General features: G+C 37.6%; 1 protein-coding gene across 9 annotated transcripts in view; it reads right to left on the minus strand.

The window, feature by feature from the left end:
* Window positions 1-3666: 3666 nt before the first annotated feature.
* LOC121071766 (neuroendocrine protein 7B2) overlaps window positions 3667-26098 on the minus strand; it is a 43450-nt gene continuing 21018 nt past the window's right edge. For all 9 annotated transcript variants that reach the window (XM_040560465.1, XM_040560455.1, XM_040560460.1 and 6 more), the window contains 4 exons: window positions 16508-16657; window positions 13390-13502; window positions 8931-8984; window positions 3667-5129 (listed from right to left, as the gene is read on the minus strand). In XM_040560465.1, the coding sequence (XP_040416399.1) occupies window positions 5034-5129; window positions 8931-8984; window positions 13390-13502; window positions 16508-16657 (413 nt within the window). In that variant the 3' untranslated portion in view covers window positions 3667-5033. The remainder of the gene's footprint in view (window positions 5130-8930; window positions 8985-13389; window positions 13503-16507; window positions 16658-26098) is intronic.

Genomic DNA, 26098 nt, shown 5'->3' on the forward strand with positions numbered 1-26098 from the left:
GAGAACAGAGTAGGATGAAGTAAATGTAAGACTCGTGCATTGTAATGAGAGCTGGATTCCATGTGTTTTGTTAATGGGACTTATAGGAAAAAATAAGAAGAGATGATTCAGGTCCACCTGATCTTTAAATCTGGAAGCCATTCTCAACTCATACTGTCTCTGATCCCTTCTGCACTTCTGCCACATATACAAAAAATAGACATAGTTAGTGACACAACATTTTTTTAAAGTTCTTTCAGTTCCAATTGGTAATGATGCTGCCATGACATTTGCATCATTTAAGATTTGTTATACTCCCATGTGTTGAACACATGGCTAGCAGCTATTCCAGCCATCAAGATTCACGTAATCATGGCAAAGCAGTTAGCATCATAAATAAAGCAAATATGAGCAGATATTATATCCTTCTTCTCATGGTGAATTGGGATGATGAACTAGAATTCAACCCCATTCTTCACTGAACAGCAGAAGGCTTGAGTGTGGTAGACCTGGACCATGTACGTACGTACATACCTGGGAAATGATTCCTTTAACCCTTTCATGGTCTCATAGTTGGAAATCTTGGCTTAGGACAAAATCCTGTGCCAGTTAGCCTTATTTGTGGTACATGGGGCCTTCACGATGGCAATTCCATACTCTTCTTCTACATTGTTTTTTAGTCTTTATTTAGTTTTCGTCTAAGTAGGTCATTGTCAGTAGCTGAGCACTTTAAGGGAACTTGCCATTTTCAGTCATGGTTGTAATCTGCCTTTGGCTTTAGGCACCATAAACAGACAGACCTTTTAAGGGACACAGTAATTAAAAAGGATTAGTATATGAGACGATTCCCAAACATGATATTTATTTAAGATTGCTGAAGACAATTACATGACTTCAAATATTTTTTTTTATTTTTTTTACATGTGCACTTAGCTAATAAAGCAGTGAACACACTCATCTCCCCTTTAGTCATGTGAAATTACACTTTGCTTATGCATTTACTGTTGGTCATGGTAGCATCTTCTGTATCTGCACACCTTCCTTTTCTCCTCTATGAATATGAGTCTGAGAATTTTTCATCTTTGAACACTGTGTCCTAATGATTCAGACATTCCAGACTTGCATGTAAGAAAGAAGTACTTGCATAAGAATCAATTCACAGGACCAGAGATACAGCATTATAAATGAGGTGAGAGTTGCTTTAACAAGCTTACAAGCAAAAAGGCCAGAAGAGTACAAGTTTGTTTTGTGCTGGTGTTGCTATGTGTTGTTTTTGTTTGTTTCTTCTTTCCAACAAATTTAAATGTCTGAAACATTTGTTTTTGTACAGCATGAAAATGAAAACAAAGCCTTTTCAACACTTTCACAGAGCTACTGGTTAGAGATCTGGTTTGAGGGCATGGACTCAACTCTCTTCTTCATCTTAAAAAAAAAAAAAAAAAAAGTACTTTTCCTCATCCCCAACTCCTGTCATTTGGAAACAAAAGGGGCTTGAATGTTACTTTGTCCAGAACAAATCCAAAAACTTAGTTAACTTGGTATTCATCTTTCTGTCCACGTCCTTCATCAGTTTAGCAGATTAATATGTTTCATTGTGTTTCAATAAAATAAGATTCAGGTCAGCTTAATTTACAATCCTGTACGTGACTCTCAGAAGCCTGACACCACCTCCCCAGCAACTAGTTCCAAGTTTCTTTGGTTTCCTTGTGAATTGCTGGACAGCATAGATTTGTTAGATGAATCCAAATGTGCCAATAGAATCAAGCATATATTGTATATAATCAAGCATATAATTATTTCTCCTCTGAAATAATTCACTAAATATTTTTATATTACATTCTTCTGGGGGTTGACATCTTTGTATTTTTTAAAGCTGAGTTTAATATAAGGCTATATTATCTTCTAAAAAGAGTACCTTTTGTACAGCATAAAAATGAAAACAAAGCCACGTGTGTGAGTACATGTATATAAAAATATATAACCTAGAATTTGCTCAGTTACACTTTTTTTTTTTTAATAGGGTCATAAATATTTTATAGCCAGCCAAAACTAGTGTTCCATGGTGTTACACTTTATTTTGTTTAGCTTCTTCAAGCAAATTATGTCTGAAATATGAGAGGTAATTAACATACTTGCAGATTTTAAAATGCATAAAAATGTTTTGTTTTCCAAATAATGAAAATTCTAAACAATGACAGCTATATACAAACTCCCTAACTCACATGCACCATTAATGCAAAAGGAGTGATTACACATGACAGAATGACCAGCCGTTTATATCCTTTAATATGTTGTTTTGTGGCATCAGCTCTTACTCTTTTAGTATAGTTGGTGTCTTTGTTCGTTGATTGCAATAGACCAGCAATTTGTTGATTCTTTGTATAAAACTACATATAAACATTTGCACTGCTGTTGGGAGACATTTTTTGCTTGCTTTTTGATCTTTAATGATTGTGGGACTACCAATCCCAACTCAAAAACATAGCTCTACTATGAAACTCAAATTAGAATAATTAATCCTATTATCATGGTGGCATAGCTATATTTTATCAAAATTTCACAGTAGTGTTTTTCAGTCGTACTTGTCGAACACTACAGCTGCCTGATGGACTCAGCATGTGACTGGTACTGCTATGTATTTTTGTTCTAGCAGACAGTTCCTGTAAAACACATCATTGCATTGTGCAATGTAAAAGTGGGTGGTTTTTTTTGTTTTTGTTTTTGTTTTTTTTTGTGGTGGGGCGAGGAGGAGGCTGTATTTAAAGACTAGAATATGTGTAAGTTGTGTAATTATCCTTTTGCCTCCTCTGTGCTGATGTACTACACGTGGAAGGGTAGCTCCTCAGACCCCAGCAGTGAGAGCAATCTCAGCGGTGGTGGTTTGTGGTGCCTGTCACATCAGCACACAGTGGGTGCAGTGAGCTGAAGTACTTACAGAAATCATCTCTGATACTATTAATCAAACATTATCTCTTTGCCCCTCCCTTTTTTTAGCCCCACATTTACCATATACACATCCTTTTATTATGTGCTGGTCCATATGAAGAGCTTAAAAATGAAATAAATTACCTTCATAGTTTCTTCTTTTGTTTTTGTGTGTGATTAAAATGGATTTTACTGCAGTTAATAAGGCCAGAATGTACCTCAAATTACTTTAAAAGTAGATAAGGTGGTTGACTAGATGAGGAAACACCAGTTTCCGAGGAGTGGAAATCAAGTCAGAGCCCCAGTGTCAACAGGAGGGGCTGGCTGTGGGGTTAGGGGGAAGGGATGGCAATTTGGTGTACTTTCGGCCACTGGGTACCAAGGGGCTCTGGTTTTTGGTTCATGACATGATACATGTTCTGTTCTGGAGACAATCTTTGCACCTCTGCAGCTCTCAGTACCTGAGTGAAGATTAAGTGGGAGTGCAAATTAAAATAAGTAGAGAACATGAGTCCTGCCCTGCGAGCAGCTGGGGTGCTCCCATCCCACTTAAGGCCCTGGAAGCTGAGGGAGCTCAGCATTTCACAGAAACTCCTCCATTTCATGCCACATGCAATTATATACCCCATGGCATTACATACTCTCTTAGTTTTCTCTTCCAGCATTTTTTTTTAAAGAGGAAATATGATAAAAGACTTTATAGTTAGCCTAGAATGTTACCGAGTTTTGCAATCCACCCATAAATAACTTGAGAGGAACAACTCTCTGCATATATAATTTATTGTGAATTACTTACTGGTAGGAAAGAAAAAGCAAATACCATACACAGTCATATTTGTGATGTTGTTAAGTTTAATCATACGTAGCTAGGACCTTTAGTTTCTGTTACTGTCTCATCTGTTTTATCTAAGAGGTCACTGTTATTTTACTGTCTCTTTGTAGGACACGGAAGAAAACTAGACTTTTTTTTTTTCATAGGTTTGAAGTTCAAAGCTAATGCTATTTTCTATAATTCCAATGCCACATGTACATGGCTTGTTTGGCTTGTCCTATTTCAGATGCACCCTGAAAATAACAACAATTTTATTTAATTTTGTATTCTCATCTTTAAGAAATCCAGAGCTCAGTTTGCTGCCATATAAAGTTCCTCAGGTCCTAGGGGCAAAAAGGCAGTTTAAAGCCTCCTGGAGTGACTTCAAGAACAGTGATAGCTACCAGTGTTATTGGAGTATCAAAGTTTTTCAGAAGATCATCAACTGCTATGACCTTCACATCCTGGATTTGCATTCAGAGGATATTGGCACAACCTTATTAACACAGATAACTGTCTCCATCTTCACTTATATCCCAGGGACACTTAATTTAAGCACTTCATTATGCACAAATGCTGCCTTTACTAAGACAAAAGAACAGAGGGGAAGATTAACTCCCACCCCAAAGTGCCATTGATAATGAAGGAAAATGCACAAGGGTTCAGGAAAGTTGTGGACATGGAATGATTAAAACTAACAGAAAAGTATTCCAGTGGACAGATTAAAAAAAAAGCAGCTCTTTAATTTTTAAATTTGCACAGAAATAACTGAGACAGATGAGCCTATGAAATATTTTGGAAAACGTCACTTTGCAAACCTTGTAGATTGCTTAAATGTTTATTAAAATAGACCAAAAGCCAAAATTCTCTGGGTAAAATAAATACTTTGTCTTTGCTAAGTAACAATATTTGTGAACAAAACATAAAACTATAATTTTCATGTGTCAAACATACTAACATTTAAGATTAAATTCTGGAGTCAGACAGGGCATTTTTTTACATCTTCCTATTTACAAGCTGCTCATTAAGACCATTTACCTCACGTTAGCTATTAAAATGACTAACATTTTAAAAGTTTGCTCCATGACTAAAATAAAAACAACAGAAATGTCCTTTTACCATAGCTTAACGAAAAGCAGAACCATATTTTTGTTATCTAGGAGAACATACTGTTATAAATACAGCTGTTTTTCATCTACAATTATATAAATAATAAACATGCTGCCATTCACAAGGATTTTAATAGATGATTATATATAAGCAATATTACGATCTAGCAAAGGATGGCATGAGTTTTCATCATTCATTTTTATTGTACTTATTCAGGACCCTTGTCTTCTTCGGAAAAATGTGGAACAGACTTCTTCGCTACAACATTGTCCAGTCGCTGTCCTTGCAGATATGGGTTCACACTCTGAAAAAAATGCAAAATTATTTATATTTATTAGAAACAGGAAAATACAGAAAAGGTAACTAGGAATAGTGGACATATACATATATTTCTTATCTGTCAAACATTAACAGACAAAGAAAAAAAATTGCTACCAGGGAGTAAAATCTAACAGTCAATCAGTGCTTTGCTTTCTAATATGTTTTGTGTGTGTGAGAATTTAATCCAATCCACTAAATACAAAAAACTGCTTCCTACCCCACAGTGTGGACAAGTGGAGGAGGACTACACAGAGTACAGGACAGGCTGGGTTAAACACTGTCTTTTTGCTCCGCTCCTCCTTTCCCAGTTCAGCAGAGAAGCAGCAGATCTAATCCCCTCACTCTTGAGGCAGGACAGAACTCACTGTGGTTGTACAGGTAAGCTTTAGCTTAAATCAGTTCTCCCTGATGGACCTTAAGCTGGGAGACAAGCTAGATACTACGACACCATTTTTGACCTAAGTCTCCTCTTCAGCCCGTCTCACCGGGAAACCCATCTTTGCTCCCTTTTTTGATGCTGAGATAAAAAACTGCTGGCACAGAGGCAGAGCCAAGCAAAATTTTGGCATAGGAAATGGCCCTCGTACCACTGCCAGAACAAGGGAATGCTGGAAAGAATATCCCTGGCGAGGCTTTGACTTCACTTTGCGCCATGTAAGCAGCACAACGTGAGACTGAAGATGAACAGATCCTGTCTCAAAACTGTTTGGACATCATGGTAATGTAGAAAGCCTCTGCTTGAATTTTATCTGTACCAATTAAATAAAATGTGTTAATTGTATCTGCAAGTATCAAGCATCTTTGTGGAGCTTTAAAATTAGAAGAGTATTATTTACACCCACTGTGTCAGTGTATGCAAAATGCAAATGCATATTCTCTTCTTCATGAATATAGACAAAAAATCTAGTGTGCTGTTTTTTGATGACAATAAAAATTATTTGCCTCTCTAAGGATAAACTTCAGAGGGATTCAAATTTTCTAGTATCTCCTGATTCTCATCAGACTTCTCTGTCATAGAAATTACTTTTCTTGAGATGTCTCTTTCACTAAAACCTAGGAGTTCAAAACTAGACAAAAACAAACAAAGAAAAAAAACCTTAAAATATACATGAAATATTTCTCTTCAAATATCCCAAGTATTTGTCAAATCTCTGGAAAATATTTGGATTTGTTTTTATTCACATTTAAGTCCCTGAGCTTGTCCGTATTTGTGGAAGCTATCATTAGTACTTGATCACAGCGCAGAGCAGCCCATTTTGTTTTGTTGTATTGTTTCTGAATGCTTTGCCTGCTACAAGTGAAAACATAAAAGTATTAAGAACCAGAAATGAATGTGGAAAAATCTTTGAAAATAAAACTAACACTAATTTAATGCTCTAAATTGTTAAAAATAAGACACATGTAAATGATTTGTTTGTGTTTGTTAAAAGAAGTTCTGTTTAACGTTAATTTAGCAAAATTCAGCTGTTGCATAAACTTCTAGGAATTATTTGAAGATTCTTAGGAAGATTAATTGGTCTTTTTTGGAATGGTACTTGCTTGCTACTTTTTGAAATAAAGTAGAAGAGAATGAGAATACATTTAAAAAAAAAAAAAAAGAATCCTCAACAGGCAAAAGAAAACACAAAATATAATGCAAAAATTCTGTCTGATATGACTAAATTTTTTTTAATCCCATACAGCTGTGTTGAATTCAAAGCAAAGTGGTTCAGGAATACCTTTGCTGTGGGCTCAGAGCTGTGTACAGTGTGACTCTGTTGTTATAGAACTCCTGTCATATTCAGGGTGTTAGATTATGGGTAGGACCCATGCATAGAAATTCAAGAAAGGGAGAATCACTAGTTAAATTAGAGGTCCCTGTATGCCTCCTTTTCTTACACTGCAAGGGCTGCAAAAGTTTAACACAGTGGCAAATGGTAAATACGTACCTTTGCTATACGTACTGAGTATGTATGTATATGCCTGTGTATGCAGATGTATATTTATACACATCCATATAAATGTACATTTATGCACAAATACTTAGGTTTTGTGGTTTTGTATAATCCCATAGACCCCCTTTGATGGTTACGCTATAGCGTTGTACAGCATTGTACAGTGCCCTTACTCTCCATGGACAGCCCGGTTCTCCAAACATGGGACTTTTGGAGAAGTGCTCTAATCTAACACTGGCATGTCCTGACCCAAAAGAGCAATCAGTTGCCAGCAACTGTCCTCAGTAAGCTCCATTGGTGTAGAAGGGCACGGAGGAGTGACAGGGAGCACAGCAAGTAAGAGGGAGTCAGATGGGCTTTTTGGTATCTGGAAAAAAAAACACCACTCCGCTGCTGTCATCTCTAGGTTGTCCTGCTGTTGATACAGTGACAATTCCATATAGTTTATTACAGCATTAGCAACCACTACAGTATTACTCTCAAAACAGTAAGATAATTTAAATGTTAAATTCACACTTAAATGATACACCCGTGCTAAGAAAAAAAAAATCTGCTGCAAAGCAAGAAACTGAAACTTTCACCTCCTAAATTCTGGGCTATTCCTGGCCACAGGGTCTGTCATGTCTCTACAGCCATTAGTTGTCTTATATTTGATTATATCACTCAGCACATGGACAGAAAATGTGTATATGTACTATTTCTTCTCATGTATCTATCTCACTAATCATACTTTAACATAGTATTCTAATAAGAGTTCTAATGGTGTTCTATATTTATCTTTCCAGAGTAAATTCTACTTACTTGAGACCAAAAATAATATGTTCACACTTTTTCATTTTCTTTTATATAACTTGAAAATCAAATGTAAGTGGAAGGCAGATACTAAGCTGAAGATAGGTCATTACCTATAATCAACCAGGGTTTATTACCAGTGATGTGTGAATCAGTAAGAAATCAGCTCACTTCTCCCTTTCTGGAAAAAACTTTAGGTTTGAGAGTTAAACAGGCAAATAAATAAATAAATAAATCACCTTCACTTATGCTTCAGTTATTTCAATCCAAGTTTACTTCATTTACAGTATAAACTGTGCTGTCATATTTTACAAAGCTACTTTTTGGCAGAGAGCTAGGCTTCATAATGTAAAGCCTCGTTTTCTTCTTGTAAAAAAATATACCAGCAGCAAAGCTAAAGACTGCTACTCTGTCTGAAAGTGATTTTTTGATAAAAGACAGGCTGATGCTATTGAAAAACAAGAGAATATAGTGACACGAACTGTGCCAAAGTTCTCTGTGGTATGTGCATCTCCTTCTCTGTGTAAGGGCCAGCAAGGTAACAACCCATTCATCCTTGTCTGCCCAGAAAGTGGGACACAGAGCTAGGAGTTTAATTCTGAGCCGCTTTGCAGTATGCAAGTTAGTCGAATTTCATAGGCTTAAGGACCAATTCTGCTGTCATTTACACCCAAACGCATACTGACACGTATGGGTAGTGGTAATTAGTTTTACCAATACATTTAATAGGAAAATTTAGATTCTGTTTTAAAGAAATTGGAATAATTTTGGATGGTTTCATGGAATCAGGATCACCACAGATAATACAAAGTTTGTCAAGAAATGCTCTGCATTGAAGTGTATCTTCAGAATGCAACAGGCTTTAGCAAATTACATCTTGTACTCAGTGGCAGTCACAGAGCCTGCTGTAGTAGCTTATCACAGACACTCCCTGACTTCAGGCATTACCTAAGGTATAACATAGATGCATTAGGCTAACTTTCCTTTTCAGCAGTACGATTTTAATTCTTATTAGCTCTGTAGATGATAGAGGGACTATAAATTATTCTGATAGTTACCCTCTTTCTTCTTTTTGGACCACCATTAATCTTCTCAAAGAGTAAATTCTTGCTCTGGAAGGGGAAAAAACATAGCCATCAAATTCATTACACTCTTTTAAAAATACTACTCTTGCTATTAAATATTAGCATATGAACATTTCATAAGCAAGTTTAGATGGGTGTGTAGTTTTACAGGAAAGATAAATATATCCAATATGTTAGCAGAAATATCCAGATAAACATTTGCAGTTCTTCAGGAGCAGTCAGTCTCATCAACGACTAAAAAGCCAGTAATTTTCCACTGTGTTGCACTGTATCCTTGAGCTTAATGCAGAAGTACACTAAGTACATGCTTGTATAATGATATAGGTTGGAAGTCCCACATAACGTGATACATAGTAAAAAGACATATATATTGTAAAAAAGAAAAAAAAGGAAGAAAAAAAAAGAAAAAAAAAGTGGAGAGGGGGAAGGAGAAGAAGTCCTGTCTCTGATACATCTTTCTATAGATTTGAGGTGACAAGAACAGAAGCAAAAATATTTGTCTTTTACAAGGGATTTTCTAATTCATTTTAAAAACTACAGTCAGTGATTCCTACTGTTTTGTTGTCTTTGCTTATTCCCTTCCAGATATCAACACTTTCCAGTGCGAAGTTCTGCTGAAATGAGTTCAGTGCCAACTCTTCCTTTGTTTAAGTAGTGCCCTCAATAAAGCTTTTAAAAACCATTTGGTCCATAACATTTTTAATGGTGAACCTTTTAAAAACTGCCAAAAACATCTTGGCAGAAATGAAAGTTATGATGATGAGAAAAAAAAAAACACACACACACACAAAAAAACCCCTCTGACCACGGTTTATATGAGTGCATCCACATATTGTTACATTTCATACAAGTAGTGAGTTCTAATAAAGTCTGGAATAACACACACATGCTCAACACATTTTGTTTCAGTTGTGTATTATACAGAAAAACAAAACAAGACCCTAACCTGAAAATGGAAGGAGAGAAGAATTAGATGTATAAAAGCAGAACACTGTATAAACAAAGCCATTAATTCTGCTATAAACAACTGACCTAACGTTGATTATATAAATAGAAAGTGTAATTCTAGCGCGAGACAAATTCACCAAAACACTTCTACCCTCTGCACAGCCTTGATATGAGAAAAAACAAACATTTTCAAGTGTTACAATGACATCTGCCAAAATTGTCTGGTTTGTACTTCTCATGTTCATTAAGCCCAAAATTCGCAAGGCCTATCTCTTGCCCAACCTCAGTTATTTTATCCGAACCATGCCAAAAGGGAACAGAGATGAAGTTGGCCAAGAGAGACATTCTTGGTTAGTCATTTGTGCAAACTCACTTAGGGAAAACGTAAATTTAACATTAAAAAAAATACCCATGGACGTGTAAATTATTCTCTGTAGTAACAAAGTGCCACTGAAGCCTCTCTTCATAAACTATATGGCTATACTTTTCATGAGAGGAAAAATAACATCGCTGAAATAAGAACAATTTCATGACTACCGAAGCTAACATTCCTGTCCCTCTGGAAAATTCCTTACAATTGAAGTGTTCCTGCTCAGGAAGGTCATATTTGCCTTGTCTGTTTGGGAATGCATTCAGACCGTAACTACTACTTTTAAGCACTGCATGCAGTGCAAAACAAATGGGGTTATGCAGCACGATCTATGGGTATGCATGAATGGCGAACCACAGCTCTGGAAATACGTGCCATGGTGTAAGGCCCTGAGCTCATCGGCTGCTCAATTTTGCCTGTGAAGCACTCGCTGTTCTCACCACGCGCCTGGGGCTTCTTAGGCGTGGAGGCACAGAGCTTCCCCAGCTAAAAATGAACCTCAGCTGGAGATGAGCTGCATGTCTGATGAGGAGATGTTGCTTCAGGAGGAGAGTGAAGGGGAACTCCTGGCACATTGTAGGGCCTCAGGACTGCAGGAACAGCAGTGGCACGAGGAACCACTGCTTCCCTCTTGCTCCTGGAGCTTCCCTTGCACCCACCAGGTACTTGGGGGTTGGGTTTTGGGCAGAAGAACTCAGGAACTAAAATGCTTGCAACCAGTGCCGGAAAGATTTACCCTTCAATCTTTCAGAGGTCACTGAAACTTGTTTAGGTCAGTAATGATCAGCAGCTCTGTAATCTGGGCTTGCACAATTATTAAGCAAAAGTGGAAAGGAAAATTGCATTAACAAGGTTGCACACTTTCAAGAGGGCTTTTTTATTCCTGCATCAGTCAATTTGCAGTCCATCAGGAATAGCAAGCGTGATAATTGCTATTACACCAAGCATACTACATTGAATTCAATAACTTGTATCTATTTTCTGAAACTGAAGATGGGTACTGAACCTATGTAACCCATCATTAATAATAACCACCATTGCCAGCCAGATATTTTAAAATGTCATTTGGCAAAGTGAGATGCACTTAACACTGCTCATTATAACTGAGGTTGGAATAAAATGAGATCTATAAGTGACTAGTTTCAAGATTTCAGTAAAATTAGGAAGCCAGAGATGGCAGCTTCTTTTAACAAGGAGTTCAATCTTGTGGTGTTTTCATCCTTGCTTCCCATTTGCATTTCTTTCTACTGAATTTGATCTCTCCTCTGTAGCTGATAAACACAACTGGCATTATTTCTACCCCGAGAGTGAAATGTTATTCACTGTTTCAGTAGACAAAAGTGTTGTTGAGAAACATCATTGCTTTTAATTTCCTATTTGTACTGATACTGGTATAAGAAAACACAGCTGAACTTCCTCTTTTTAACCCCTGCCCCCCTGTGATGCTCATTTATGCCCGACCTCGCCCAGATGACAGTTAGTGACCTAAGAGAAAGACCTGATCGACTTTCTCTTTTATAAAGTCTCCAATAGCTAATTTTTAGAGTGCTTTTCTGATCTTATTTTTTCTGGCAAGGGAAAAATAACAAAAGCAGCCATAAAAACGGATACCACTCTATTTCCCAATCTTTTTTAATGTGTAGTAATATACAGTGAGGAGGCAGTCAGGGCAATACTCCTGGATCTAGGCAGAACATTTACTCATGTACATGTTTCATCTCTGATTAAAAAGATTGCGACTTGGCTCTGCTGTAGCTAGATATGATTACTGTTTGGGACCTAACAATCTGTTTTAATCCATGTGTGAGTAGTTTATTCCCTGAATTAGTAGTGATGGATGGAGAAATGAAAAAAGGCCAGTATTCACTAATGATTACCTACCATTTGTTAACTATGTATGTTGCTGATGACAACACAGTATGTACATTGATTCTGAAATAATGCTGTAGGCCAAAGATTTGCAGAAGTGTTATTATAGTCTTCAAAGTGGCATTATGAAAGTAAATTCCTTTTGAGTAATAAGAAAACTAACAGCATTATCTGGCATAAATAATAAAGTTCACCATCTGCTGTTTTTAAAATGAAAACCTTTGATGGTAATTACTTAGAATGCAACAGGGGTTTCCAAAATTTGGATTTTTGGCATGATTGTCTGTAGAAATTTAGCACTCACATAAGCAATTAAGACTATAAATCTTACATTGGTTTGATCACGAATGATGAATCATTGTCTCACAATTACAGCAGGAGAAGAGGCTGCCAAACATGTCTATTTATCGATATATGTTTAGAGAGCACGGGTTTAGGGCAATCTTAAGTAAAGTGCTGTAACAATGTATAATGAGATTTCATGATTTGCTCTAGCAGCATAAATTATGATCATTGTTATTGTTTTCCTGGCGCCTGAAGATGGATTTGGGATCGGACATTTAACTGATGTAATCTAAGATTAAGCAGCAGAGCTTTCTTTGGAGCCTCTAGCCTGAAGAAATAGTCTAGCCGGAATTATTAAAGTCCTTGTACGTGTAAAGCAAGATTTTTACCCTTAGTGTAGCTCACTGTATTTATTATATGCAATGTATAAAATAGACTTTCAATAAAATATGGTAAAATAGCCCCAATAGAGCCTACTGGTGCTCTGCTCCCACGCAAGCCAAAAGCAGTGGAAGGGGGAAACAACAGCACAAGAGCAAACTGCCCCCTCCTGCGCTGCCCACCCGCCGCAGTCTGGTTTGCGCCAGGCTCTGCCCAGGAACCCACTTGTGTTCTGGAGCCTCGTGATAAAAAGCTGAGCAGATTTTAGCTACAGGCGCACCACAGTTTGAAATGTGGTTTGCTGCGTTTATCACCAACATACATAGTTGTCATGCTTTGGGACATAATGAGACGGGGGGTTCTATTTTCTGCTTTTATGGGCTTTTCATCGATCATTTTTCTTAGCCACTATTTCTGTATTGTTAAGGGCAGGTTCATCTTTTTGAGAGGCTACCTTTAGGGTTATAATTCTACCAGCAATGAGCCCAGTATTCTCCTTGTGGCTCCATAGTATCCGAGGCAGCAACAGAAGAAACTCAGGTTCACAAACAGCAAAAATACCAACATGTGTGTACTCACCCACTTGCCCACGTTGGGATAGTCATGCTCTGGATCAAAAAGGTGTTGGTGCAGCTGGTATTCCCTGCTGAACTCCGCCGTGTCGGGAGTGTTTTCTAGACATCCATCATCGACTGCAAAAGCATATTAGAAAGCAGTGAGTCCTTGGTAGCTTTAAAACACAGATATTCACTTTTAGCAGCAAACTTTGTAAATGTAGTTTTGCAATTTAAAAAAGCATATAAAAAAACTGGACAACTGGAAATACGATTTTTTTTTTTATCTTTTTAAAGGAGTTTGTCAGGTTACATATTTATTAAAGAACCCCACAATTTAATGAAACTCCAAAACTAACAAAGTTTATTTTCCAAGCTCTCCCACCTCCTTTTTGTTTTTCTTTTAAATTAGTGATTGAGATTAATTTTACACAGAACTGCTTGTTACACTGATTTGGAAGGGATCCTATTTTCATTTTTAAATGCCCTTGGGAAGTGATAGAAATTGTTTAAACAATACTTTTTAAGCTCATGGTAAAATGAGTCTGTAAGCAAAGGCAGAATTTCCTTCACTAAGTAGCTATTTGTGGGGCTCCATTTCTGGTTTGCTATTTTGTTAAAAATAGATGAAATTTGTTTACACATCATACATTCCCTTAAAAATGCAATGTGGCAGAAGCTGTATGCTAAGGGTATTTGTGCAGATTGGTAACTAATCTGATGAGCGTAGAAACCTCTTTTATCACAATGGATGGCTTTGCAGACATTGTCATGTCAAGGATAATATATTTTTAAAAAGTCTACTTATGGACTTTTTACCAAAATAAGTGACCTTTAGATTAAACAACAATTCAGGAACTTGAGGCCAGATCAGCTCTTTGGATAGAGTCTGCTCCTGGAGCTCCCTTTTCATTGCCAGCATCATGCACTTGCAATCCCTGTTGCTCCAGACATACCTGAGGAGATGCCACCACCCAGGGCATGATACAGGGCAGCAAGCAGCTGCATCCACCAGAAGACACACTACAGAAGGAACACTGTGGACCTTCCCTTCCATTGTGTAATCATCTTGCAAAAAGCTTTACAGGTGGGTCATTTTTTTCCTTTAGATGTGGGAAACAGTAAAGACCTAACATAAAAATGAATTAATTCAATGACCTAAGGAGGTTTATTCTTGGTCCGGTGGATCCCATTTTCTTTCTTTTCTCTTTAGGAAAAAAAAGACACATCTTGAGTAAGAAGTGGGAAAAGTAACCATGCTAGCTAACAGACTCAGAAACTGTTATAGTTTCTGCGCACTTAAACTAATATTTTTAACTAGGAGCACTCAAAATTTATTTCAGTCTCAGCAGGGACAGGGCCATCTCAGGAGAGAAGTAGGTGACAACAGAAATGTGGTTGACCTCCTCACATTGTCTATGTCTATGACTTTGGGTAGAAAACACAAAGAGAAGCTGGACATATGTGTGCCCTCTGTGACTGCTAATCAAAAAGTCAAAAAGTCACTCAAGTGCTCGAGGCTTATGTATTCCTGCTGTGGAATGTGCATATGTAGACAGTGACTGGAAAAATTGTTTTCCATTAAGCAAATCCACAGACCTGATTGAGGAAGGCCTCTGGTAATTTGTATGCATAATACAGTTTTAACAGTCACCACTTGAATTTCCATTTAAGGCTCTGAAAAACATTTTAGTCTAATCCTAGTAGATGCTATCTTCACTCTCAGCGTACCTATGACAGAGTTTATCTGAGCAGGGAGCACTTCTCGAGGAATTCTCCCTGTGCTCATATCTGACTGTACTGGTCTAGATAACAACTTTTATTTCACCTAAGAAAGAAAAATTAAAGGGATTTTCAAAGTCATTTCTATGGATGCCAGGTTTTTATTTTATTTATTTAATCACTTACAGAAGTTTGCTGGACAAGCACAGAAGATAAAAAGTCTGTATGTGCTTTTGTGTGTGAGAAAACCTAAAACCATCATTTGCAACCTGTCAGACGCAGCTATATTGAACAAATGGAAGATTAGATACTACTTCAGAAGTGATGCAGCCATTATCACCAAACAGGCTGTAATAGAAATCAGTGTGGATGGCTATTTGGATTTCTTTTATTATATGATATTTTGAATGAAATGTAAAAACACTGTTTGCAAAGCTTCTCACGACATTTTTTTTTAATCAGTTCTAAGCTCGTTAGAATATTCTTAAATAAAAATGTGGACAACTGTTTTGCATTACCAAAGAGCATAAATGAAGACTGAAGAGAAAAGATTTTGAAAGGTTCTCTTAGCTCACAAATAAAAAGCGACAGAAAAAAAAAGAGTGCTCATTCCCATTCCCAGTTCCAGCTTCTAAGGCAGCCAATGGGTATTTTACTACTACTTTCTGTACTGGAAATCATTCCTTGGCTCAAATAACAGGAAAAAAGATCTGTTTTCCTTAGGATATGTCTATATCATGCACATGTAGTGCTGCTTTAGAGACCACTGAGCACTAGCCACGCACATGGCTTAGGACGCACACCGGTCCGACCGAATGAGGGATGCGCTAGGTGTCTCAGGTACACCACCACTCCCACTCTCCCCAGCTGCACTGCTACTCTGCTGGAGCTAGCTTGCTTGTAACGAGTTGGGGTACGTCCACATAGTTCTCCATTTCTTGGCGCAGATGCACCCTCAGTGAGCTATAAAGCCACATGGATGGGAGCCAAGGTATCTTAAATATTGACTCATGGTCTGGGTTGGAGATCAGGGCAGACAGTTTCATTCCTCTTGGCACAATGAAAGTCTCTAAAATAAGGGTAAACCTCATCTGTACAGAACGATAACTTTTTTTCAGGGGCCAGCCTAAAAATGAACTCCCTTAGGAACAAGATGCTATCATAAATCTTGCCAACTTCTACTCCAAGGTCAAGACGATTTCTTCCACCTCACCTTCTCCAGCAGGCATACAGCGATAGAGAAGGTGCATATATAGAAAAAAAAAAATCTAATATAAAACAACTGATTGCTCTACAGTTCTCCTGGGGTACAGAATGAAAGGAAACACACATTAATGATCAACTGTTGTACTGCTTAGCGCATCACTGGAAGACTCAGTAGCACAGTCAATGCAGAGGTACAAAGGCTACAACAGGCTTACCTGTTTTTCCAATAGGACAGGGATTTGGGGGGTCAGGATATCCTTGATCTTCACTGAAATCCTTTGGTATATTATCTCCTGTCAGCTCAGCCACGATGTTTGGGATATTGCCATAAGGACCCAAGTGCTGGAGACCTTCATGTGCACCACCTAGCAAAGAAGATTTATACACAGTCTTTTTACAAGATGAAAAGTATAAATGCTTTAGTATCTCTAAGTAATCCAGATTTAAGTTTAAAAAATACATACAATTTTTACAGAGACAGATCCAATTTAGATTTCAAAAGTCTCTTTTAGAAATATCACCATGTGACCTAAATCAAATAACAGGTAACAAGAAATGAAACTAGGAAACAAAGTTGGCAGCTTATTAATCTCAGGGTTTCTTTCCCTGCCCCTCCTCCTTTTATTATTATTATTATTATTATTATTATTATTATTATTATTATTATTATTAAACTATATAAGTTATAGGTAAGAAAATGCAAAGACAAAGAAACATGAGTCAGTAACGGAAATTAAAATATTTACTATATAATCATCTTCACTCACTGATGATGTTACCGTTCACTGAAGCAAGTAATAACTGAAGAAGATGCGGCAAGATATCTTCATGCCACATTAATGACACTGTAAAAAGAAATAATACTATGTGTACAGCTTTGCATATTATTTATATTTTAATAAATTCAGTCATGTGGAGGGATTCAATACACCATATCAAATTTGGTTATATACAGCCAGAAAAATGACTTTAAAATCAAACTATTTCCTAAGTGCAAATTTGAGTTTCCTGCACTAACAGTGAAAGGTGATTAAGAGTCCATACACTGGACATATACAAGGAATTCTTGTGCATGTACACCTACATTGCAGTCATTTTGGTACGAAACATCACATTCAGTGACTTTTACACCTTTGCCGACTAGGTCAGTTCTAGATTCAGGCCTTCATACCTGCCCTGCAGGACACAGGGCACCATGACCACCAGGTCACAACAGCAGCGCGCAGCCCTGTGGTAGTGCAGCAGCTCTCCATTACCCCACCAGGCAGGGCAGGTGAAGGTGTTTACTGCTCCTGGGCAAGTGCAACACAACTGGTGTGCTGCAGCCAGTGGGACTGGGGAAGGGGGAGCAGGCTGTGGCTATCCTTCCTACTCCCATGTGCCTCAGCCTTGGGCTTCTCACCTCTGATAAGCAGGGTCTTCCACAAGAGTTTTGGGAACCAAGCTCAGGCCAATCTCTCTATATTCTTTTCTACAATTATGTATGTGCTCAAGGGCTTTTGTTTTGTTTTGTTTTGGATTGTTTTTTGTGCATGCATTACTGGCCAAATGCATCTAAACGCTAAAACACAGCTGTCTGACGAGTTTTCTAAGTACTTCAAAGAACACAGCATTCTTTTGAATTTTAGACAAATGAAAACTTAGTTTCAAGTATGCTCTTTTGTCCTGTCATAAAGCAAACACCACACATACTGCAGCAACAGCTAATGTATATATATATATAATGTATATATGTATAATATGTATATATATGTATGTATATATGTATATAATGTGTATTTGAGTACTGAGATGATTGTGTGACAGCAGAGCAACAGTTTTAAAAACAGTATATAGTGAGGAGTAACAACGTAATGTCCATTGACAGATTCCACTAACAGTGAATGAGAGGAAAAGGAATTTGAGTGATGGAAAAATCACTTTTAAAAAAGAGTTAATGCAGATAAAAAGAGTGAATGCAGATAAAACTGTTTGGGTAAATAGCATGATCACTGTCTTATCAACAAAGTCTTATTTTCAATTTATATAATTATCATAGCTCCAAAAGATTGGAATAAAGCTTCTGAAAATGCAAGCTGCTCCAGAAGAATCATTCAAGTACTCCTGTCCTGACTTACAAATAAATACTGCCAGCATAAGCTACATCTTTTATGCAGCTAGGCATTGTAAACTAACATAATCCCTCTCAAAAATTGCTAACATAAGGCAGTCTTAAGAAATTTTGTATCCGTTTCTACACTTAGAAGTAGTAGTTCTGTCAAGTTGTCCGTATTTCACAAATAAGCAGTTGGAAGTTGGCACCATAGTACCAGAAGCAACTTAGTCTTTAAGCTTATATATTTCAATTTTATTTGCATGACGGACTAAAATCTAATCAAAATGTAATTTTTCCCCTCAAATACAAATTTCTTATTCTATAGTGTAATGTTGAAGGAAAGTTTTACAGATATGTAACAAACATAAATGTAGTCCTGTAAAAACTTTGTAACTGTGTTATATGAGGTTTCCCCTTGTAGCTGACTATGAGACATGGTACTAAAACCTGAAAATAGTTACACACAGTATGAACCTTATTATACGTTTACAGTTCATAATCAACACAAAGATAATGCTTGAAAGAACTGTATAGATTCACAATAATGCTACGGTGATACATTAAAAATGTATAATATACATTTTTTCTAATGATATTATTCAAATATCTAGTGTACAGCATAAAATATTTGTGTACTGAGCTCCTTCACATGAAGATTGATTGCATATATGTACTTTAAAGCATCAGATTATAATTCTGCTTTAAACTAAAGAACCACATAATCAATACATGTTTGAACATCCTGTATACAATGTGGTTCACTATGGGACAATCCATCAGATACAAGTGTATCTACACTTGCATGTGGTGCAGACCTCTTGGCACCAAGGCTTCATCCATAAAGAAAACAGAGGTACTTAGCAGGCTCCAGCGTGCTATATATACAGGCAAGTTTAAACTGACTGCCAAGAATTCTTTTGACTGAGTACAAAACAATCTTTTTATATTAATATAAAGGATTGTTTCCTTTAGGTATAAATGTTCAGGATCATTTAAGGGTTTTTGCTTTCTTTCCAAAAGAACTGGATACAATAGCACCTGCTCTGGTGCCACAATTTAGCACGCTTGAGTGACTTAATAGTGTTAGCAACGATCATTCCTTATAAGCTGTGAAAAATAGTACATTCAGTCAAGACTGAAATAATAAAAATGAAATGCTATGAATATACCAAATGTGAGTATTATGTACAGTTATTCACTAACTGCATTAGTTTTCGTATTGCAATGTTATTGATATGAAGCAACATATTAGGATTAAACGCATGGCAGCTACCAAGTCAAAATATTGTAATACAAACATACACACTGCTGTGTAAAAAATAGCACACAATGGGTCTCTTGAACCTATACCAAAGCTTGAGGAAGAGTCTGAAGGAAAAAGACAAGAAGACTAAATATTGAGGAATTTTTTGTAATTTCCTATCCAAGCACAGCATGAGAGACACCATTGTTATATTGTTTGAAACTGGACTAGAGAAACCCAGAGGGACAGTACAGAGAACAGTCCTGTACTAAGAAAGGATGGGCTAGATAGCTGTATGTTTTTCTCATCTCTGCTTGCTTCTCGTATGAACTGGCTTTGTGTAGTACATACTAGCAAAAAAAGTAAAACAAAAATAATCAGCTCCCTTTCACGTGCGGGATATCTGTGTAAGCATGTGGTTATTTTACTTCCCTACAGGATAAACTAGAAGTTTAGGTCTTTTGGACTGAGGTCTGTATTGTCATAACTAAGCTTTGGATTTCATTTGAAACATATGCATATATGTAGCCATCTTCTGGTACTGGTCATGAACTGTTGTAGAGTGGAAAAGAAGAAACGGATCAATTCCTCCCCACATTCATATAATCCTGGAAAAGTCTTTAATTATCTCACCAACAGCTACTATCATCTCAATTAGAGATACTTGGAATGACTAAAAATTTAAAGTGTACACATTTTAGCTCATTTCTCTGTAGCAACAATACTGTCTCTGTGGCTGGGAGGACAACAAAACCACTCTGTTCCTAGAAGTGGGAAAAAAAATGAAAAGGGAAAAGGGAAAAAGGGAGAAAAGGAAAGACAGAGAGCAACTAGTCTCCTGCCAGTATTGAACATTTCCCCTGATAAAACAGATCTGATGGAGAAGCTGAAGTTCTGGTTGCTGCTACCCATCTGTTAGTGGCACAAAGTCCAACTGAAAGACATCTGCTCTCAGAAACAATCCTTCTAATTGAATACAAACAGCCACCACTGCCCCCTGAAAGTCATTTTAATAAGGCCAGTAAGAACTGATTTTCAAAAAAATGTAAAATTTTTGTAAAACATTTCAAGACAAATAATGGGACACGTTTCCTTTTCAGTCTGAGTAGAACAGATTCCTGCTTCATTGTGTAGATAAGGTTACCCCATTAAAAATTCAGAAAAGAGGTTCTTTGGCCAATCTTTGCACAGAAGAACAAAATGGAACAGATTGTGTCAGCTGTGAGTAAACAAGTCCCAAATTAAAGCCCTTTATTATCAGTTATGCTTGCTATCCTAGTTTTCACCTTTTTGCTCTTAAATATCATGGAGCATTTAGATTCCTAAAGTGCCCAAGCACTCCCAGACACATAGAGGAAGCGTCCTCCCACATGAGAAGTGCACTTCTTTCAATCCATCCTGAGCTGTACAAACACCAAGTGTGAGCTGCAAGGGAAGACTGGTATACCTTATCCCACTTGTGTAAGGTTCCCCAGGGAGCCATTGCCAGCTTGAGATGAAGTGTACCAAGAACCCGTCTGACATGCACCCTTTTTGACATTTTCCCTCACATGATGACCAGTACAGGAAATGATAGGCAAGGAAATGTGATGCTGGAGAGGAATTCTTCACATGGGGAGACTCCTCTGGCAGCTCTTTGCAGCTGCCTTGAATTTCACCAGACATGCAAAGCAAACTTAACTGCCTGAAGAACTCTAGCAGGCAGCATCCAAGGCTGGTCTCCAAGATCTGTATGGTATATTATTTCTCTGCTGTAAGTTAATTCATTAAATTTAAATAGATGTTAATCAGAGATTCGATACCATCTTTGCTTCTTTTCAAAATGTTTTGTTAATCTAGACTATTAGTTCTTATAACCGGTGAAAATCTTCAACACCTTTTCCAGTGTGTCCTCTCTGATCCAGGAACAGCTTTTTCCTTTCATTGTGACAGCTCTCCATACCATCCTGCACTTCTGACACCAGTCATCCTGCCCTATCTACCTTTGCTGTGTCACTGCTGCATTCAAAAGTAATGTCTAATTCCTAATAAAAGGCAAGTTTGTCAGTATGCTTTCTGATACTTCTGTATCTTAAAATGGGACATCAGCCACTAACCTCCTTTTTCATTTCATTTGTTATCTGCAAGACTCCCCACAATGTAATCTGATTAATTCAAACTGTCCAAAAATTAATGAATTTAAAAAAAAAAAAAAAAAAAAAAAAAAGCAAGTAACGTGTTTTAATTTTTCTTACCCTTTCTAACATCATTAGAAGCTTTACAGCTTCAATGTCATTTCCCCCCCTGCGCTTTCAACTAGTTTCATCTTAGAGTCCTACTCTTTGTTGCTGAGATCAATCAAGGTCAGGAAATGAGTGGAACAGAAGAAATTAGAAATGATAACATTTCTTTATTCCACAGAAGCTGATAAATAAGAGAACAAGGAAGGAGAAAGTGCACAAGAGAACCAAGAACGGAAAAAAGCAAATCTAGCCAGCTTCCTTAGCCATTTAAGAGCATGCCTGGGGAAACCCAAGAAAACTACAACTGCACATACAAAAGCATCCCAGATTTCACAGTCAGCTTCCTCTCCCCTTAATGATATAAAGTTTCTTTAAACTGTAAACATTAATTTTCCCTTTCTCTGCAGAGGGACAAATTCCTCTCAATATCTTTTGTAAAGCTTTAGCACACACATCACACAATTACTGACCTTGTTTTCAGTGGATGATTCAGTTTTATCCCATATTTTAATTACAAACAGTACAGATATTTAAGATGTGAAATGCTTTTATTGTGAAATGGCTGGGACCAAACAACGCCCATGCTTCTCTCACAAAGAATTTATAACAGTAGCTTATATGCCATTATTATTCATTATTCAAATTGCAAACACAATAAAAATATCTAGCAGCTCACTTGCTGACAGAGCACCAAAGCAATCTCTTATGTCTCCTTTCGTTCAGCAGTCCTGTAATGGCTATATTAATTTGCCCTTCAGCCTGAGTAGAAAACTTTCTCACTTCACCGTGTAGATAAGCTCAGCCTTTTTACAAAGTGCAACCTATGGCAATTAGCAGCCTTTGCCACATTGACTTCCAGCTACTGTGCACCTGCAGGGTCAAGGAAAAGCATGTCCAGCAAGCAACATGTGCCTGTTCCTGGCATATAAGGTGTAATCTAATGACCATGTGTGCAGCACATGGCTTTATGAAACCGGACGACAGAGGGAAACAGATGACCTACTTTATCTCATGAGGTGCGGGACACTATTTCCATCCCATAAATGCAGATGTGCCAACTAAAGAGTGGAGCACTTTATTGACTGGCATTGACACTGGGTCTGTGAGAAGTCCAAAAGATCCATCACTACCAACTTACAGCAAAGTGTGCCTCTGGATCCTGTAATGGGAAGCATAGAAGCACCTGATTTACCTAGAACAGGACCATGTTTTCTATCCTCTGCTCCACTGAACTTCATGAAGTTTTCATGTTTGTTTCACATTCATATCCACTTCAATTCTATTTTTTCATACAGATGGCACAAAGTCCCAGCTGGTTCTTCAACAGAAGCATTTCAAAGCTTTGCTTAACAACTGTGAACTCTGACAAGTGCAACCAGCATAGGTTTTCTAATTCCCAGAAATGATCATATCGTCAACAGCAGCAGCGTGAGGTTACAGGTTTCCCAAGTCTCTGCTTTGGTGAGCTGTACAGCCTCACAGCCACAGATACAGAGGCCTTTCTCTTCTCTAATTCCACCAGCACAGCCTGAGTCAAGATGCAGGTTTTCCTGCACTTGAGTACAAGCATCGACACCCAATGGAGACACAAGAGTCAGGTAAGACCAGGCCAAACTGCTCTTCTATCTGTGATAGGGACCCAGGCTGGATAACCTGATGCACTCAAGCATCCCAAGGGGAGAAGCTGGTTTCTTTCTCCTTCCTGCTCAGCAGCTGAGAACATTCCTCCTCTCATTCATTCCCAATGCAGCTGTGAGGGCACTGCTGAAAGCATTCGCAACGGGAAGCACAAAGAGAATAGTTCTGGAAACCTCTGGAATATGCCAGAGATCCTATCTTCTGCACACTACACCACAATCAAGAAAAGCAAGAATCTCCTCTTTGTCTAGACTTTTAAAATATCTTTTCATAGAACCAAATAAATTAAGGAATCTTTTCTTACTGCAAGTTAATTTAAAATCCAGATGGGATCAGGGAAAATGCACGATTGTGAAAACATTTGCAAAAAGGTATAAATCCTAATAATTGCGCCCAAGGACTTATTTTATGCATGTGAAAGACAAGCAGGGAAAAAATCTTAGAAAACATGCGCTCATCATAATTTGGCCAATCTTCACTGGCAGATTTTTAAATACTTCTGGAGCATATTTCATTGCTAGATAAAATTTTACAATTTTTTATTAAATTTCTGCATACCATCTGCCAACACTAGAAAACAGTAGTACTGTAAAGCACCAGACAATACAGAGACTAACATATTCCACCTCCTCCTCATATTTCTTGCCTCCCTTTTCAGTTAATTTCCCTCTATTAACGTGCACAAAAATACAATTTTGGATATAAACATTTGCTTAATCCCATTCTAATTGATTAATTACCTTTAGGTACATGAGAATCTACTTCTAATTCCTGCAGACTTGCCACCTTTCTTCCCCAAAAGGGCTCCATCTCAAACTGATTTCTCCTTTGGTAGCAACTTTCAGAGATGGCTTTGTGAATAGCAGCAGAGGTCTGTATTGCACAGAAGCTGGTCACAAAGTTAGTGGGAAGTTTCAGGAGTTGGGGTTACTTTGTCTTCTTGGTTCTGTACAACAGTGACACCTGCACCCCCTCCTGTCACCACGAGTAGACGACTGCGTACGCATATAATTTCAAGAAAAGGTTCAAATCTCATTATTCTTCTGTTTATGGATATATAGGTATAAACTATTTTATGTGCAATTTCAGATGAAGAAAACCCGCTATAAAGCACCACTGTAATTTGGCTCCTAGCTTTTAAATGCAGGAATTACCATCTTAAATTGCTTCTCTTAGGACATGCACCACCTCCTGATACTCTGTTTCTGGCTGTATCTGACATTATAATTCTGGAGTAAAATGCAAAGACAATGTTAAGTATTTTTAATAAGATCTATACAAATCCAGATGTCTACCATATTTATATATTAAAAAGTACAGCTTTACCATTTTCAGTTTATGTTGCAAATCCAAGATGCCCATATTAAATTTTGAAATAATATATTAGGCTTTTTCATTAATTTGAAAACCAAACCAAAACCAACCCTGAAAGCAGAGACTACAGACTAGTGGAGTGATGTTGGGGTTTGATTTTCTTTGTTAAATGTCAGGCCCATAACACAGTGTTTGATTAAAGTCATGTGTGCTTCAGCAAAAGCAGTCCCACTGTGAATGTAACTGTATGTTTTAACTGCAGCAGGACTTTCTCTATAGAACAGATACAATAATCCAAATCCCAGACCATTGTGTGGTCTCTGTGTGCTAAATTGACACTACAAAGTGGCCCCGAAGCAGCAAAATTGGCTGTGGGAGGTCTGCCCCAGCCCAGCGGCATGGTGCCAGCCCAGCGACTCCTGCGCTGCTACCCCCAGATGCTGGCACAGGGGATGTAAACGAGACCAGAGGGGATGCTGCCACACCACCGCCACGCTTGCTGACCCTCAGATGTTCTGTTCCCCTGCCTCTGTCAGTGGATATTGCTTCCAGTCACCCAAGGATATGCAAATGTGCCGGGGCACAGGCATAGCACACAGTAGCCCAACAGCAAATGAGTGCAAGAGTCAGTCATTCTGTCTTAGTTTCACCAGGTTCATTCGCAAGCAGCAAGGGGATTGAACTGTCTTTGTGGGAAGCAAGTAGCAGCCTTGTAGGTGTGTTACAGGGCAGACAGCAAGGCAATCCGGTACTGACCATCTTTTTAGGAAAATGTGAACAAAATAGACATCATTAACATGCGTGAATATTCTGCATGATTTTTCATGACGTACATTTTATGCAAGGCATATTTGTATGGAGTCTGTGCCGATAAGTCATTACTAGTTCTTAGCAAAGGTATTAATATAATTTTCCAGGCTCCTTGAGTTTTAACATCTCAACCAGGCAAACACTAACTACCTTTTTTTTTTTTTTTTTTTTTTTTTTCTAAAACGAGAAACAAGTATATATTTCCTTTCTAAATAACTAAATGAAACCCAGCCTTTCCTCAGCAGCTATAAGAAGTCTCTGCAGGAGGGTAAAAAGCCTTGCTCGTTCCCAAAGAGACACTGTATTTTTTTATTCCTACAAAAGATCAGGATTAAAGAGACATTATTGAGTGTTTTCATTGAGGTTGACAGCATTAGGACTCTTCTGCAGACTGAAACCTTTAGCCTCTCAGCTGTCATGCCAGCACCTCTGACAACTATAATTTTGTTTGGAGGGTTTTTAAGAAATAAAAACAAAACAGCCA

This window comes from Cygnus olor, chromosome 5 (genome assembly GCF_009769625.2).
Source record: "Cygnus olor isolate bCygOlo1 chromosome 5, bCygOlo1.pri.v2, whole genome shotgun sequence".
In the NCBI taxonomy this organism is placed as follows: Eukaryota; Metazoa; Chordata; class Aves; order Anseriformes; family Anatidae; genus Cygnus; species Cygnus olor.